Raw genomic sequence first — 18,296 nt, forward strand, 5'->3', positions numbered from 1 at the left:
TTCTGCAGGGAAGGTGCCGGAGCCCATCCCCGCGGAACCTCAGGAGGTCCGGGTCCACCGCGTGCCTCTGGGTCGCGCTCGCCCACAAGCAAGGAGGGCATCCCGCAGAGGGGTCCTGTCGCTGCTGGAGCCAGGACCGGCCCTTGCTACACCAAGGCGACCCATTGGCCGGGTGAGGCCTGGAAGGAGACCACCCCCTGCACAGCCACAAGATGAGTAAGCAAAAATGCTTTATTGATTGTACATAGTTAATTGTTTTCATTGTTTTGCTGCTAAAACCCGTCCAGGGTTAACTCTTAAAGGGATCCCTTTGTTGACCCGGGATCCCTATTGTTTTTGTCTGTTTTCTACCTTTTTGCACAAGTTATCAAAGGACTGCCGAATCATGGACGGTGAATGATTCAAAAACTGATCTTGTAAATAGTTTGCACCTTCTTAAAGGTGCTCTCTACTGGTTTTATAAGCGAAAGGGACTCTTTGCGAAGACACTGGTCGCAGAACCAGCATCGGAGTCCTTACTGCAAACAGACTTGCAGCTTGAGAAGTTGCACTACCTCATAGAGACTTGGTCCCCTCTTAAAGATTTCCACCTGTAAAGGGAACTCTGGAGGTGCCATCGGACCGGCCGGACTTGCGCAGCCCTGTTAACCGTATTCCGGATTGAGGACTCAGAAGTCTTCAGTAAAGAGGTAAAGAGACTGCAACCTGGTGTCCTCGTTATTTACTGCACCGCACCTCCACCACCATCCACATCTATTATTGTACGCCCCTCAGCAGGGTCACGGACCGGGTCTAGCCACCGTGACAACCCCAGAGCAGAGACTCAGAGGCCTGGTACCGGGTACCCCTCGACCCTGCGGCAGTGGGGGCGCTACAATTGTACTTCATGTTAATGATAAAATTTCTTCAATATGACTTGCATTTATTTATGAAAAAATGGAAATTTGTCAAAAATTTAGAAAATTTTGCAATTTTCAAACTTTAAATTTTTGTGCTTTTATATCAGAGTCATGTCACACAAAATAGTTAATAAATAACACTTCCCACATGTCAACCTTACATCACCATAATTTTTGAAACATAATTCTTTTGTTCTAAAGTTATAAGGGTTAAAAGTTGACCAGCGATTTCTCATTTTTCCAACAAAATTAGCAAAACCATTTTTTTAGGGACCACTTCACATTTGAAGTGAGTTTTGGGGGTCAATATGACAGAAAATACCCAAAAGTGACACCATTCTAAAAACTGCACCCCTCAAGGTGCTCAAAACCACATTAACGAAGTTTATTAACTCTCCAGGTGCTTCACGAGGACTAAAGCAATGTGGAAGCAAAAAATGAACATTTTACTTTTTTCACAAAAAATTTACTTTAGACCCAAACTTTTTTCTTTTCACAAAGGTATCAGGAGAAAATGGACCATAACATTTATTGTGCAATTTCTCCTGAGTATGACAACATGTAGGGGAAAGCCACTTTTTGGGCATATGGCTGTGCTCAGGAGGGAGGGAGCACCGTTTGATTTTTTGAATTGACTGGAATCAACGGTGGGTGCCATTTCATGTTTGGAGACTCCCTAATGTGCCTAAACAGTAGAAACCCCTCAGTTCTAACTCCAACACTAACACAGCCCTAACCCTAACCCTAACCCCAACACACCCTTAACCCTAATCCCCAACCCTAACCATAATTCCAATCCTAACTACAACCATAAACCTAACCACCACCCTAACCCCAACACCACAACACAACCCTAACCCCAACACAAACCCTAGCCCCAACACAATCCTAACCCCAACACAATCCTAGCCCCAGCCCTAACCCTAACTGCAAAACATGGAAAAAAAATATATATTTTTTATTTTATTATTTTTACCTAACTAAGGGGATGAGAAAGAGGGGGTTAATTTATTATTTTTTTATTTTGATCACTCTGGTGGGTCCATGATCTTGTCCCTGACATCCTTAGAAAGCTCTTTGGTCTTGCCCATGTTGTAGAGGTGACAGTCTGACTGATTAATTGAGTCTGTGGACAGGAGTCTTTTATAAAGGCGATTATGTAAGACAGCTGTCTTTAATGCAGGTAAGGAGATGATTAGGAGCGTCTAAGTCGTCTGTAGGAGCTAGAACTCTTAATGGTTGGCAGGGGATCAAATACTTATTTCTCACTACAAAATGCAAATAAATTTAAATAGTTTATAGAATGTGATTTTCTGGATTTTATTTTGATATTCTATCTCTCAATGTTGAAATTAACCTACCCTTAAAATTATAGACTATTCATGTATTTGTCAGTGGGAAAACTTACAAAATCAGCAAGAGATCAAATACTTATTTCCTCCACTGTAGATAAACATTGGAAAATTATCCTCATATCATCTTTCAATGAAAAGGGGTCTAGGACAGGTTAAAATACTGTAACTAATTGTTAGGGGTCGAGTTCCCGCCTCTGCACAGGGGGAATCTCGGGCCATCTCCGCTGCGGTCTCCCATTCTTCTCCTGCTGCAGTGGAGCCTGCTCAGTGGAGACGTCGGTCCCAACGTCTCGCTCAGTCTAACTCTGTGCAAAGGGTTACTGCTAGTGTTGAGCATTCCGATACCGCAAGTATCGGGTATCGGCCGATATTTGCTGTATCGGAATTCCGATACCGAGATCCGATACTTTTGTGGTATCGGGTATCGGTATCGAAACAACATTAATGTGTAAAATACAACATTAATGTGTAAAATAAAGAATTAAAATAAAAAATATTGCTATACTCACCTCTCCGACGCAGCCTGGACCTCACCGAGGGAACTGGCAGCGTTCTTTGCTTAAAATGCGCGCTTTTCCTTCCTTCCGTGACGTCACGGCTTCTGATTGGTCGCGTGCCGCCCATGTGGCCGCGACGCGACCAATCACAGCAAGCCGTGACGTAATTTTCAGGTCCTTCTAGGCATTCAGTATTTTAAAATTACGTTCCGGCTTTGTGATTGGTCGCGGTCACATGGGCGACGCGACCAATCACAAGCCGTGACGTCATGGGAGGCAGGAAACTCGCGCATTTTTAAAATTACGTCGCGGCTTGTGATTGGTTGCGTGCCGCCCATGTGACCGCGACGTGACCAATCACAGCAAGCCGTGACGTAATTTCAGGTCCTGAATGCAGAAATAGGCATCAGGACCTGAAATTACGTCACGGCTTGCTGTGATTGGTCGCGTCGCGGTCACATGGGCGGCACGCAACCAATCACAAGCCATGACGTAATTTTAAAAATGCGCGCGTCTCCTGCCTCCCGTGACGTCACGGCTTGTGATTGGTTGCGTCGCCCATGTGACCGCGACGCGACCAATCACAAAGCCGGAACGTAATTTTAAAATACTGAATGCCTAGAAGGACCTGAAAATTACGTCACGGCTTGCTGTGATTGGTCACGTCGCGGCCACATGGGCGGCACGCGACCAATCAGAAGCCGTGACGTCACGGAAGAAAGGAAAAGCGCGCATTTTAAGCAAAGAACGCTGCCGGTTCCCTCGGTGAGGTCCAGACTGCGTCGGAGAGGTGAGTATAGCAATATTTTTTATTTTAATTCTTTATTTTACACATTAATATGGTTCCCAGGGCCTGAAGGAGAGTTTCCTCTCCTTCAGACCCTGGGAACCATCAGGAATACCGTCCGATACATGAGTCCCATTGACTTGTATTGGTATCGGGTATCGGTATCGGATTAGATCCGATACTTTGCCGGTATCGGCCGATACTTTCCGATACCGATACTTTCAAGTATCGGACGGTATCGCTCAACACTAGTTACTGCTGCTTTTCCAGCTTCTGCCATTGAATCCAGTGCTGGGCAGCGGCGAGCAGACGCTTTTGGGACTAAGTCCTGCATTTCTCCTTCTGAGCATGCCCAGGGTAAGATCTCTCATTGGAGATTGAGGGTCACATGCTTGGATACTGCAGCAAAGCCCATTGGTTCTCCAGGAAGGTCCTGAAGGTGCTCAGGCTCTGTGGCAGCCTCTCATTGGTCCTTCTAGGAAGGTCTTGCACTTGCTGCAGCTATATAAGGTTTGCATGGCCGCACAGCTATGCGCTAGTATCAATGCATGTTATGAGTTTTGCGCCAATGTGGTCATGCTTGTGAAATAAGCCACTTAGAATACCGGCACCTCCGGTGAGGAGATTGAGTGTATGGTTTCAGGGCCCTGGCTGAAATAAGCCACCTAGAATACCGGCTCCTCCGGTGAGGAGATTGTATGTTTGCCTCCTTGACTGCGTGACCACAAGCTGCTATCTGCTCAGCAGTTACTGTGTATTCCTGTGGAGTTTAACAGGACACAGTCCTTTCTTAATAGCGACTCTGTGAAGCAACAGAGATCGCTTCTACCGCCATATAGTGCCGCTGTTTGCCAGCAGCAGGTTCTTTTCCTGCACGGTGGACCCCGGGCTGCGAACACACCAAATAACATCTCTATATTTACTCGGTGCGTTCCGCCAGCCCTAACAGTATACTAGCGCCAGGGTCTTTCTAGAAAATGGCGGACGATCAGCTTCTACAGCGGTACATCCAGCAGCTGGAGGGTAGGTTGGCGGCTCTTGAGCGCACAGCCTCAGCTGTGGATGTTACCGCAGTCACTGCTCAGGCTGCCAGTGTAGCTGCAGCCAGTTTGTCCTCTGCCACCACTGCTCCGACTTTATCCCGTCTCCTGCTTCCAGACAAGTTTGCTGGTGACAGTAAGCTATGTCGGAGATTCGTGAGTCAGTGCTCCATACATCTTGAGCTCCTGGCTGCACGTTTTCCTATGGAATGGGCGAAAGTGGGATTTATTTTATCCCTTTTGTCGGGCAGGGCATTGGAGTGGGCAACGCCGATATGGGAGCGTAATGATCGTGTGGTGCAGAATGCTCCTCTCTTCCTGGACGCTCTGAAACAGGTCTTTTTGGGACCTCGTGTCACCCACGATACCGCGCTCCAATTGTTGGCAATAGCACAGGGTTCGTCCATGGTCAGCCAGTTCGCCGTCCAATTCCGGACTCTGGTCTCTGAGCTGGAGTGGCCAGATAAAGTCCTTATTCCGGTGTTCTGGAAAGGACTGGCAGACCATGTGAAGGATGCCTTGGCCACCAGGGAGATTCCCGCCACACTGGAGGAGCTCATTACTATATCTACCCACATCGACCTCCATTTTAACGAGCAGAGGTTAGAGCAGACCCAGTGTTGGCAGAGGTTTCGGCTGGCTCCCACCTTCGCCAGACCTCTAGAATCTTCCGTTCAGGCGTCCAACTCCCATGAGGCCATGGAGGTTTCTCGAGCGGGACCTAAGTCTCGGACCACTCGAGTACCCGTGGTTTGTAGAAATTGCCAACAACAAGGACATTATGCTAATAAATGTCCATGGCGGTCGGGTAAATGATCGCGTCTAGTAACCATTGGAGGAGGTTCACGAGACACAGCGGCGTTTTCCTCCAAGCTGTCCTTCAAAGGGACAATCATGTTAGGCTCATCCTCTCTAACAGTCAAGCTTTGTGTGGACTCTGGAGCAGAGGGGAATTTCATGTCCTCTGCTTTTGCTCTGCACCATACAATACCTCTTGTGATGCTCGCCAAACCGGTGACTGTTAGAGTAGTGAATGGGTCGACACTTCCCTCACAACTCACACACCAGACTGTCCCTTTCATGTTATCTATATCCCCTTCCTACCAGGAGATTATTTCCCTTCTTGTTCTTCCCGAGGGAATGGACGAGATCCTGCTGGGAATACCCTGGCTCCGTTTCCACTCCCCATATATTGAGTGGACCTCTGGGAGGATATTGAGTTGGAGTGATTCATGTAAGGGCAGATGTGTGAGGGATTGCGTTCAGGTTTCCTCTACTGAGATACCCGCAGATCTCTCTTCCCTTCCCAAGTGCTATTGGTCCTATGCAGACGTCTTCTCCAAAAAGGCTGCGGAGACCCTTCCGCCTCACTGTCCCATTGATCTCTTGCCTGGAGCAGAACCTCTTCGGGGACGGGTCTATCCCCTCTCTCCCGGAAATGGAGGCTATGTCCCAATACATCCAGGAGAATTTGGCAAGAGGGTTCATTAGGAAGTCAGTGTCACCTGCAGGGGCGGGGTTCTTCTTCGTGCAGAAGAAGAACGGAGAATTACGTCCTTGCATAGATTACAGGGGTCTTAACGCCATCACCGTAAAGAATAAATACCCGTTGCCCCTGATTTCTGAGCTCTTTGATAGGCTACGAGGAGCAAGGGTATTTACCAAATTAGATCTGCGGGGTGCTTATAACCTGATTCGCATCCATGAGGGGGACGAATGGAAGACGGCGTTTAATACCAGGGAGGGGCACTATGAGTATCTGGTGATGCCCTTCGGGCTCTGTAATGCCCCAGCCGTTTTCCAAGACTTTGTCAACGATTTCTTCCGGGATATGCTCTCCACCTCGGTCGTAGTCTATCTGGATGATATTCTCATCTTCTCTCCAGATATTGACTCCCACCGGAGAGATGTTGGCAGAGCCTTCGACCTCTTACGGGCAAACTCCCTCTATGCAAAGTTGGAGAAGTGTATGTTTGAGCAGGAGTCTTTACCTTTCCTGGGCTATTTCATCTCTGCCCAGGGAATGGCTATAGATCCTGCCAAACTACAGGCTGTGATGGACTGGCAAGAACCCCATTCTCTTAAAGTGGTGCAGTGCTTTATGGGGTTCATAAATTACTATCGTCTGTTCATTCCCCACTTCTCAACTTTGGTAGCCCTCACCAAGAAGGGAGCAAATCCCAAATTGTGTCTGAAGAGGTCTCCAAGGCTTTTTCTTCTATTAAGTCTCATATTGCTAGCGCTCCCATCCTACATCATCCCGATGTTGATAAGCCGTTTATAATGGAGGTGGATGCCTAATCCGTTGGTGCAGGAGCAGTCCTCTTCCAAAAGGATGCTCAAGGTCGGAAGCATCCTTGCTTCTTCTTCTCCAAGACCTTCACACCATCGGAGAGGAATTATTCCATCGGGGACAGGGAGTTGCTAGCAATGAAGTTAGCCTTCTCAGAGTGGAGACATCTTTTGGAGGGGGCTCGCTTTCTCTTCCAGGTCTTCACGGACCACAAAAATTTGGTTTATTTACAAACAGCCCAGCGGCTAAATTCTCGTCAGGCCAGATGGTCCTTGTTCTTCTCCCGGTTCCACTTCACCCTCCATTATCTCACTGGGGAGAAGAACATTCATGCTGACGCCCTCTCTCCATTGTGTCATCTGAGGAGGAGGAAGGGGAGCCTCGGCTTATTGTCCCTTCTGAGAGCTTGAGAACCGTAGCTCCGTTTCGCTAGAGTCTGTGCCTCCGGGCAAGACTTTTGTACCCATTAATTTGCAACCGGAGGTTCTCTCTTGGGCTCATTCATCCAGGTTGGGTGGACACTTTGGGACAAAGAGGACATCTGAGCTGCTGGCGAGGACGTACTGGTGGCCACATATGGTCCGTGACGTTGGAGATTATATTCGGGCGTGTGTCTCCTGCGCCAAAAATAAGTCTCCTCGACAACGGCTAGCTGGGTTACTCTATCCCTTGCCAGTGGCAGACAGGCCCTGGGAGATGGTCGGGATGGACTTTGTGGTGGGTTTGCCCAAGTCTCGTGGCTGTACCATCATTTGGGTTATCACCGATCATTTTTCTAAAATGGTGCATTTGGTGCAACTTCCACGGCTACCTTCTGCACGGGCCTTGGCAGCGTTGTTCATAAAACACATCTTCCGCCTACACAGTATGCCGGACAAAATTGTCAGTGACCGGGGTCCCCAGTTTGCGTCTCGGTTCTGGAGAGAGCTTTGTCGTCTTCTCAGCATTGAGTTGAATCTCTCTTCCGCATATCATCCCGAGACGAATGGGTTGGTAGAGAGGGCCAACTAGACCTTGGTCACATATCTGCGACATTTTGTCTCAGCCAGGCAGGATGACTGGGCTTCCCTGCTACCGTGGGCGGAGTTTGTGCTGAACAATGCCGTAGCTGACTCCACTGGACAAACCCCATTCCTCCTTAACTATGGTCAGCATCCACGGGTACCTGTGCCTATACCCGTGTCTTCCGCTGACTCCAGGGTGGCAGACTGGGCTGCGGAGGCACGGGATATTTGGGACCACACTCAGGATGCCATTCGGGCCTCCAAGGAGAGAATGAGGTCCTCCGCCGATGCACATCGGCGCCCCGCTCCGACCTTTGCTCCCGGCGACTTGGTGTGGCTCTCCACCCGTAACATCAGGCTGCGAGTTGAGTCCACTAAGTTTGCACCTCGCTACTTGGGCCCTTTCAAGGTCCTTGAACTGGTTAACCACGCATGGGTATCACCGACACCTTTCATTTGTCCCTCTTGAAACCCATATACATGTCTCGGTTTTCCGAGTCATCTGCCGGGACATCGGGTTCGTCTACAGATGATTACGAGGTGAACGCTATTTTGGGGTGCAAGGTGGTACATGGCAAAAAATTTTATTTGGTGGACTGGAAGGGTTATGGTCCTGAGGACAGGTCCTGGGAGCCTGCTGAGCACATTCAGGCTCCGCAGCTCATTGCTGCCTTCGAGCGTAGTGAGGTCCAAGGGGGGGCGCTAGGAGGGGGGTAATGTTAGGGGTCGAGTTCCCACCTCTGCACAGAGGGAATCTCGGGCCATCTCCGCTGCGGTCTCCCATTCTTCTCCTGCCACAGTGGAGCCTGCTCAGCGGAGACGTCAGTCCCAACATCTCGCTCAGTCTGACTCTGTGCAAAGGGTTACTGCTGCTTTTCCAGCTTCTTCCATTGAAACCAGTGCTGGGCAGTGGCGAGCAGAAGATTTTGGGATGAAGTCCTGCTTTTCTCCTTCTGAGCATGCCCAGGGTAAGATCTCTCATTGGAGATCGAGGGTCACATGCTTGGATACTGCAGCAAAGCCCATTGGTTCTCCAGGAAGGTCCTGAAGGTGCTCAGGCTCTGTGGCAGCCTCTCATTGGTCCTTCTAGGAAGGTCTTGTACTTGCTGCAGCTATATAAGGTTCGCATGGCCATGAGCTAGTATCAATGCATGTTATGAGTTTTGCGCCAATGTGGTCACGCTTGTGTGGATTCAGGGACCCGGCTGAAATAAGCCACTTAGAATACTGGCACCTCCGGTGAGGAGATTGCGTGTATGGTTTCAGGGCCCCGGCTGAAATAAGCCACCTAGAATACCAGCTCCTCCGGTGAGGAGATTGTATGTTTGCCTCCTTGACTGCATGACCACAAGCTGCTATCTGCTCAGCAGTTACTGTGTATTCCTGTGGAGTTTAACAGGACACAGTCCTTTCTTTATAGCGACTCTGTGAAGCAACAGAGATTGCTTCTACCGCCATATAGTGCCGATGTTTGCCAGCAGCAGGTTCTTTTCCAGCACGGTGGACCCCGGGCTGCGAACGCACCAAATAACATCTCTATATTTACTCGGTGTGTTCCGCCAGTCCTAACACTAATCTGTATGCAATCATGCATTTTTACTTGCAAGACTGATTTGTATAATTAGCTATAGTGTGAAGTAGTCACCACTATTATGCCACCCTCAGGGTCAACAATATAGATTAGCTAGGAGGATGCCCTGTAGTAAAACTTAACTTTTAATAATAAACTTTAAAACAATGAACTCAACCGACACAAACCAAAAAAGTGCTCATGTGAACCAGTGCTCAAACAATAAAATTGGTTGGATCTCACCAATGGTAGCAGAGTGGAGTGCCTCTCCAGTAGTAGACATAAAGTCACCATAGATAATCTCCCAGTATCGTTAACTGGAGGTCCGTGGTCCACGTATAGGAATGGGGTCTGAGTGTGGGGTAATATCTTTCTTCCCTGTAAAGCCCGTTCAAGCTCCTGTCCTGACAAGGACAGGCCCCAAGTATTTCCTATCTATGGACTCCACCAACACCTGGACTGTAGCGTATTTCTCCCAACGCGTCTCATAACCAATAACGGAGACTCATCAGGGGAGCAAGTATGCCAGTAATTAGCTGGTCAATAGTTCAATAAAGGTGCAATAACAGTCCTTTTCAAAGCTTGGGCCTGCAGTGGCTAGGTACCCATGCTGACGTCTGGGTCCACGGTGGTATCCTTCCCCCCATTCCCTGAATGCACTCTTAAGTAGCTGGTGCATTAAGACCCGCCCTGATGTACTGTGATTTGCACATTTTATTATTATACTATTCACATTACTCAGAAAGTGAATACTTACAAATATCAGTACATTGAAGAGAAACATCATATACTTCATGAAGAGTAAGATCCCCATTTTGTATTTCGGGATTGATCTACAAAGTAAATAAATAAACTTTAATAAAACTGCATCCAATAAGTAGCAAGAAAATATAATATCATGCTTATTAAAGGAAATCTGTCAGCAGGTTTTTGCTACCTCTTCTGAGAGCAGTATTATGTAGGCCAAAAAAAATAGCTGAATCTAACCATGTCTCACTTAGATTTCTGGGTGCAGCAGTTCTAATACAATTAGAGCTTTTATATTTAGAATGAAGCAGAGCTGAGAAGGCTAACCCCATCCACACCAGGATCTCTATGTACAAAGTCCATAGACAGTGAGCTGCCTATCACAGGAAGGGGGTGCCAGACAAGTCCGGCAATGTTGACACTTCCCGACCTGTGATGCCACGTAGGCATCATGAAAGTCGGTGCCAATCCGACCTGTGACGCCTATGTGGCATCATGGCGGGATCGCGTTCCTGCAAGTCGGGTGAACGGGTTAAATGAAATGTCACTCGACCAGCAGGTACAAAGGGACTTGTACTTGAGCCCGGGGCGTGGCTTTGCCCCCCCGTGGCTATGATCCCTCCTGGTGACCTATTTGTCACCCCCCTAGATTTGATTGGAGCTAGCGTCCATGTGAAATGTTCAAAATTTTTGCCAAATTTCCGATTTTTTTCACAAATAAACACAAAAAGTATCGACCTAAATTTACCACTAACATGAAGCCCAATATGTCACGAAAAAACAATCTCAGAATCGCTAGGATCCGTTGAAGCGTTCCTGACTTATTACCTCATAAAGGGACTCTGGTCAGAATTGCAATAAATGGCCAGGTCATTAAGGTCAAACTAGGCTGGGTCATGAAGGGGTTAATCTCTTAGTGAAAGATAAATCCTTCACAGTTAGTACACAGCAGCACATACTTTGACAAGTGGATTCTGTGTTTCAGCTGCTATCTCCTGCTGTATTCAGATGACATAGCAAAAACCTGCTGACAGATTCTCTTTAAGTTTTTCTTTATACCTCAGGGTGGATATTTGACAGAACAGTCTACAGTACGGTATATAACGCATGTCATGTTACACAATCTCACATTCCCATTTTAAATTTTCATGAGAACACAGATATGTTATACAGGATCAAATGTATGTGTGAATTGTGGCTAAGGAGTCATTACTCAATCAGTACAATAAAATATCTTATTATCAGTTTTCCTCCCTGTGGCTCCTAATAAAGTCTTTCTATCTTTCTCAAGTTTCTCTTTTAGGCCGGGGTCACACATGCGAGTGCAATGCGAGAAACTCGCACGAGTCTCTCGCATCAATACCCGGAACTGCCGCCGGCAACGGAGTGTGCAGCTGCATGTATTTCTATGCAGCTGAATTCTCGAGTCCCGGAAGCCAGTGGCAGTGCCAGGTATTGATGCAAGAGAATCATGCGAGTTTCTCGCATTGCACTCGCAAGTGTGACCCCGGCCTTAAAAGGAAAATGTCAGCAGGTTTTTGCCAAGTAATCTGAGGACAGCATGAGGTAGGGGTTAAAACACTGAGCTCAATGATGTGTCACATGTTCTCAAGTGTATTGTTTTCTTAAACTGAAGGATTAATCACCATGTGATTAACATTGCTATGACTAGCGGGCCTTGTGCTTGCAAGTCCAACTCTGCTCCCTGTAAGAAGTAGCTCAAGGTCTAAAGCTATGTACACTGAGGGCCTGGAGTGAGCGGAGTTAGCTTTCTCAGCTATGCTTCATTGCTAAATCTCAAAACTCTGGTTGTGTGAGAATGGCTGCACCCAGTATTCTGTAGTGATATATTGTTTGATGCAGGGTCTTTTTGCCTACATCACGCTACTTTCAGATGAGGTAGGAAAAACATGCTGACAGAGTCCATTTAATATGTAAAATATAGTGTTTACAACTTTCTGATAACACAGAAAGTAATATGGTTGTTAAAGGGGTTGTCCACTACTAGACAAGCAAATCTTAATTAATTCAAAGCTCTATTTAAAGGTGCTATTGCCATGACATTCAAACCAGATGTCAGCACCAACCAATCCAATCCACACAGACAAATAAATCAAACCATAGATGTCCATAAATTAAGATAAATGAGAAATGACACAGGGAAAAAGTATTGAACATGCTTATTGAAATGTAATTAATACTTTGCACAAAATTCTTGCTGGTGATGACAGCTTCAAGATGCCACCTGTATGGAGAAACTAGTCACATGTAATGCTCAGGTGTGATTTTGGCCCATTCTTCCACACAAAGACTTTTCAAATACTGAAGATCCCGTGGGCTCCTTCTATGAACTCTGAGATTTAGTTCCTTCCATAAATTTTGTATTGGATTCAGGTCAAGCAATTGGTTTGGCCCACTAGCGTACACAGACAGAAAAGGCCACCTGTGCAATATGTCAGCCCTTTGCAGTCTAATAGGTCATCATAATAAACAGTTCTGCCTGTTTTAGAGATGGAAGTGGGCAAATGATATGTGCACCAATGGGCCATTCTAGCAGCTTTATTTTCTTTCTCTAAAACTGATTGAGAGTTTTCTTAGTTGTGTGCTTAGATCATTGTCTTGCTGAAATGTCCACACTTGTTTCACCTTCATTATCCTGGTAGATAGCAGCAATTTTTTTTCAAGAATGTCTCAATACATTTGTCCATTCATCCTTCCTTCAATTAAATGAAATTTGCCTATGCTGTATGCTGAAAAACAGCCCCACACCATGATGTTCCCACCTTCAAACTTCACTGTTGGTATGGTGTTTTTGGAATGATATGCAGTGCCTCTTGACCTCCAAACATGGTGTGTATTATGATATCTATAGAGTTCAATTTTGGTCTTATATAATCAGACTATTATCTCAGCATTTCCAGGCTTGTCTAAATGTTGTTGAGCAAACTTTAAACACGCTTGAACTTGTTTCTTGTTCAACAAGGAAGACTTGTATGGTAAGCGTGTCTACAGGCCATTCTTTGAAACAATTGTACCATAATTTCTGTAGCTCTCCACAGGTAGTCCTTAGATCTTAGACAACTCTTCTGATAGGTCTTTTAACACCTCTGTCTGAAATATTGAGGTTAGCACCTGGTTGTGGTTTTATGGTGCAATTATGTTCTTTTCTCTTACGGATTATGGACCCGACAATGCTCACTGAAACCATCGGTAGTTTATAAATTCCTATGTAACCAATGCCATCAGTATGTTTTGCAACAATAAGGTTGCAAAGGCCATCAGATAGCTCAATGGTTTTACCCATCATGAGATGTTTCTTGTATGGCACCTTGATAATAAGACACCTTTTTATAGGCCATCAGTTGAACTAGCTAATATTCTTTTTCACTAAGTTGCAGGATTATTTCATAATAACTGATAGGTGTCAGCTGGTGGATTGGATGGATTGTTTCCCACATCTGATGCAAATTTCATGTCAATAGCACCATTAGAAATATATTTACAATACTTATTTCATCATTATGTTTACCGTGTTCCATGTTATTATACAAATGCTACTTTTTTTATTTTCCTAAATGGTTGATGCAACACAGTCAGTATAATGATCAACCATTAGAGTAGAAATCAAATTTTATGGGACACCCTCATAGATCTCTTGCTTGATGGTGCTCCAAAGTTTCTCAATATGGTTAAGGTCAAGGTAGGATGGTGGCCAAACCAAGAATTTCTGTCCTCAGAAGGTGTTCTTGCATAATGAGATGGTGCATTGCCATGCATGAAGAAGATTTTTTTATGGATCGCATAGTTCTTTTTGTATAATGGAGAAAAGTTATCAGTCAGAAATGACACATTCTTTGTTATGGTTATTTTCATACCTTTAGGGACCCTACCAGCTCTCTCCCCTTCATTCTGGCCCAAAACATGACTCTGCCACATCCTTGCTGACATCACAGCCTTGTTGGGACATGTGGGCCATCCACCAACTATCCACTACTCCATCCATCTGGACCATCCAGAGTTGCACACTACTCGTAAGTAGTGTTGAGCGATACCGTCCGATACTTGAAAGTATCGGTATCGGAAAGTATCGGCCGATACCGGCAAAGTATCGGATCCAATCCGATACCGATACCCGATACCAATACAAGTCAATGGGACTCAAGTATCGGACGGTATCCCTGATGGTTCCCAGGGTCTGAAGGAGAGGAAACTCTCCTTCAGGCCCTGGGATCCATATAAATGTGTAAAAGAAAGAATTAAAATAAAAAATATCTCTATACTCACCCTCCGACGCAGCCTGGACCTCAGCGAGGGAACCGGCAGCGTTGTTTGTTTAAAATTCGCGCTTTTACTTGGTTACGTGAAGTCCCGGCTTGTGATTGGTCAGGGGCCAGGGCGGCCATGTTGCCGGGACGCGGACCAATCACAGCAAGCCGTGACGAAATTACGTCACGGCTTGCTGTGATTGGTCCGCGTCCCGGCAACATGGCCGCCATTAACCAATCACAAGCCGGGACGTCACGGGAGGCTGGACACGCGCCCATTTTAAAATGGGCGCGTGTCCAGCCTCCCGTGACGTCCCGGCTTGTGATTGGTTGCGCCGCGGTCAACCAATCACAAGCCGGGAGGCTGGACACGCGCGCATTTTAAAATTTTAAAATGGGCGCGTGTCCAGCCTCCCGTGACGTCCCGGCTTGTGATTGGTTGCGCCGCGGTCAACCAATCACAAGCCGGGAGGCTGGACACGCGCGCATTTTAAAATTTTAAAATCCTGAAGGACCTGAAATTACGTCACGGCTTGCTGTGATTGGTTGCGTCCCGGTCACATGGGCGGCACGCAACCAATCACAAGCCGGGACTCACGTAAAGGAAAGAAAAGCGCAAATTTTAAACAAAGAACGCTGCCACTTCCCTCGGTAAGGTGCAGGCTGCGTCGGAGAGGTGAGTATAGCAATATTTTTTATTTTAATTCTCTCTTTTACACATTTTTACATTAATGTTGTTTCGATACCGATACCCGATATCACAAAAATATCGGATCTCGGTATCGGAATTCCGATACAGCAAGTATCGGCCGATACCCGATACTTGCAGTATCGGAATGCTCAACACTACTCGTAAGTAAACAAGACTTTTAAAATAATTATTCTTCTTTTATGTCTAAGCCCACTGAAATTATTTCAGCTTATAATCACTGTTTAGGGATGGTCGAATAATAGGTTTATTCATAATTGCAAGCCTCTGGAAGTTCCTACACCTTGAAGTTCACAGGACTTCAGAGGCACCTGACTGCTGCTTTGTAATGGTATTTTTGCAACTGCTCACTTAGTCTGATAAATTCATCTGGCAGAAATCTTCCTGGTTATGTTTTTATCTGCACAAATGAAACGCCCGCCAGGGTTGTGGGGTACTCAGTACCGGGTCCAGTACTTAAGGGGACGTGTCACAGCGGTGACCCGGTCCATGGCCCTGGGCGCCCATGTAAAAGGGATATTGATTAAAGTTTATGTTCGTGACACCACCTGTGGTATTCGGTCAGTAGGGACCGACAATGCTTAAAGGTGTTCTTTGGGGTGATGGTATGTCCCCAGGGCTCCCAGTGAGTAAGTGAAGATGGTGAGAAGTGCAGTAAAGAATGAGGACACAGGTTTGCAGTTGCTTTACCTGGTTTACTGAAGCTTCAAGCAACCGCAGTCCAGGGCACCAGATCACAGGACAGGCAGGGTCTGGCCGGTTTGGAAGCGAATCCAGAGTCCCCTTTACCAGGTGGAGATGAAAGCCTTCCTCAAAGCGCAGTGGTGTTGTAGTCCCTTACTGCCTATGGCTTCCGATAAGGTCCTCACAGTTCCTCTCTGTCCCCCATAAAGGTTAGGCCACAACCCGTATGACAGGTGAAGCAGGCCTTTTTACAAGGTCTCTATCACGACCCGGGCCCTGTATATATCACTGTGTCTCCTGGGTGTAAAGACGGACAAGTAACTTGAAGTTCAGCCATCCTGCTGGTTTCAGCTATGCTCCTTAGAGTCCGACACGGCCTCGGTCTTCCGGCTAATGGAATCTGCGCTAGCCAGGGAGGTAGCTAATTCAATGCTCTGCTCCCCTGGTGTCACTCTCCTGTGCCTTCTCTCTCCCTCACACTTTCCACAAGTTCTCTTTTCTCCTGGAGCTGTAGTACCTCAGACTACAGGGCCCCTTCAGACCTTCTGACACTCTATGTCTGTCTGCTCTCTTCTCTGTCCTCTGACAGAATCCTGGAGCCTCCCTTTCCCTCCAGACCAGAATGTATTTATAGGGGAGTTCACCCTAAACCATGTTTAGAGCTCCCCCTTTTGGCCTGGAGTGTGAACATGTTGTGTGTATGTGATTACCTGGTGAAAGATATCCTTCATCGCTTCCAAGCGTGACATCACCCTCCCTGTGGAGAAAGCAATGCCTCTGTGACGACCGGGACCATGGGGCGTCACACAAACATGTCTGTGCTCTGTATCAGCCACAAATCTTTTCACAGTACGATGATCACGATTAAGTTTTCATGAAATATCTAATGTTCCTATACCTTGTCCAAGGTATTGCACTATTTGATGTTCCTCTGCAGCAGAGAGCTCTTTTTTCTTTCCCATATTGCTTTAAACCTGTAGCCTGCTTAATAATGTGGAAAACAATCAAGAAAGACATTTTTCAAACTTGAATTTTATTAAACCGACCCATTTAAAGCAGAAATAATATACAACGTTTCAACCCATATGGTCTTTATTAAGGATGTCTGCAGTGCTGCATGTCGGCGCTGGACTGGGGATGGCATGAATTAACTTTATAATTTTTTATAAAAATGTGGAACATGCTTCTTAAGTAGTTTTCCTTAAATTGAAATCGCCTGGCATGCTAATTATCACAGGTATTTGAGATTGATTTCAGTGATCCAAAGAGCCCTGAGACAGAATGCCATCTCTGGAGTTTTAGTAAATTAAGGAGATAAAAAAGCGCAAATAGATCTTATCCTTCGGATTAATTGTAGTTTTTAACAATGAGCTGCTCATCTGATGGAATAAAGCAAAAGCATGTGTGTATTGACTGCTGCAGATCCACGGGCCGCCAACGTGACCTTCTCAGAGACGTTTGTAAAGGATAATTTATGGATTAAATCCGTGATGGAGTTTGGCTGCAGACACACTAGCGATTTTTAAATTTATCTGATTTTGTTCCGCCAAAGTTAGATGAGTGTCGTGCAAGTGTCCTGAGTTTTTTTTGTGATTTTTAACGCCTGGTATCCGATTTACATCCAAATGCAGTGCAATTGCTATCTGATTGCAATGCAATATTAGCATGAGCTTTTACATAGAACAATTCTCTGTGTCATTTACACATAGTTTTCAAAGGAAATATTCTTCAAAATACACTGCTCAAAAAAAATAAAGGGAACACTAAAATCCCACATCCTAGATATCACTGAATTAAATATTCCAGTTGTAAATCTTTATTCATTACATAGTGGAACGTGTTGAGAACAATAAAACCTAAAAATGATCAACGTAAATCACAACTAATATCCCACAGAGGTCTGGAGTTGGAATGATGCTCAAAAGCAAAGTGGAAATGAGGTTACAGGCTTATGCTCAGTAGTGTGTGTGGCCTCCACGTGCCTGTATCATCTCCCTACAATTCCTGGGCATGCTCCTGAATGAGGCGGCAGATAGTCTCCTGAGGGATATCCTCCCAGACCTGGACTAAAGCATCCGCCAACTCCTGGACAGTCTGTGGTGCAATTGGATTCAGGTCTGGAGAACGGACGGGCCAGTCCATAGCTCCAGCCACATGAGGTCTGGCATTTTCCTGCATTAGGAGGAACCCAGGGCCAACTGCACCAGCATATGGTCTCACAAGGGGTCTGAGGATCTCATCTTGGTACCTAATGGTAGTCAGGCTACCTCTGGCGGGCACATGGAGGGCTGTGTGGCCCTCCAAAAAAATGCCACCCAACACCATTACTGACCCACTGCTAAACCAGTCATGTTGAAGGATGTTGCAGGCAGCAGATCGCTCTCCATGGTGTCTCCAGACTCTGTCACGTCTGTCACATGTGCTCAGTGAGAACCTGCTTTCATCT

General features: G+C 46.2%; 1 protein-coding gene across 1 annotated transcript in view; it reads right to left on the reverse strand.

Moving 5' to 3' along the window:
* Nucleotides 1-10,274, reverse strand: part of LOC143818125 (tetraspanin-18-like) — a 141,390-nt gene extending 131,116 nt beyond the window's left edge. Inside the window, exon 1 of the mRNA XM_077299539.1 lies at nt 10,203-10,274. Within this exon, the coding sequence (XP_077155654.1) occupies nt 10,203-10,259 (57 nt within the window). The 5' untranslated portion in view covers nt 10,260-10,274. The remainder of the gene's footprint in view (nt 1-10,202) is intronic.
* Nucleotides 10,275-18,296: the final 8,022 nt, after the last annotated feature.

This window comes from Ranitomeya variabilis, chromosome 3 (assembly GCF_051348905.1).
Source record: "Ranitomeya variabilis isolate aRanVar5 chromosome 3, aRanVar5.hap1, whole genome shotgun sequence".
NCBI classification, from domain to species: domain Eukaryota; kingdom Metazoa; phylum Chordata; class Amphibia; order Anura; family Dendrobatidae; genus Ranitomeya; species Ranitomeya variabilis.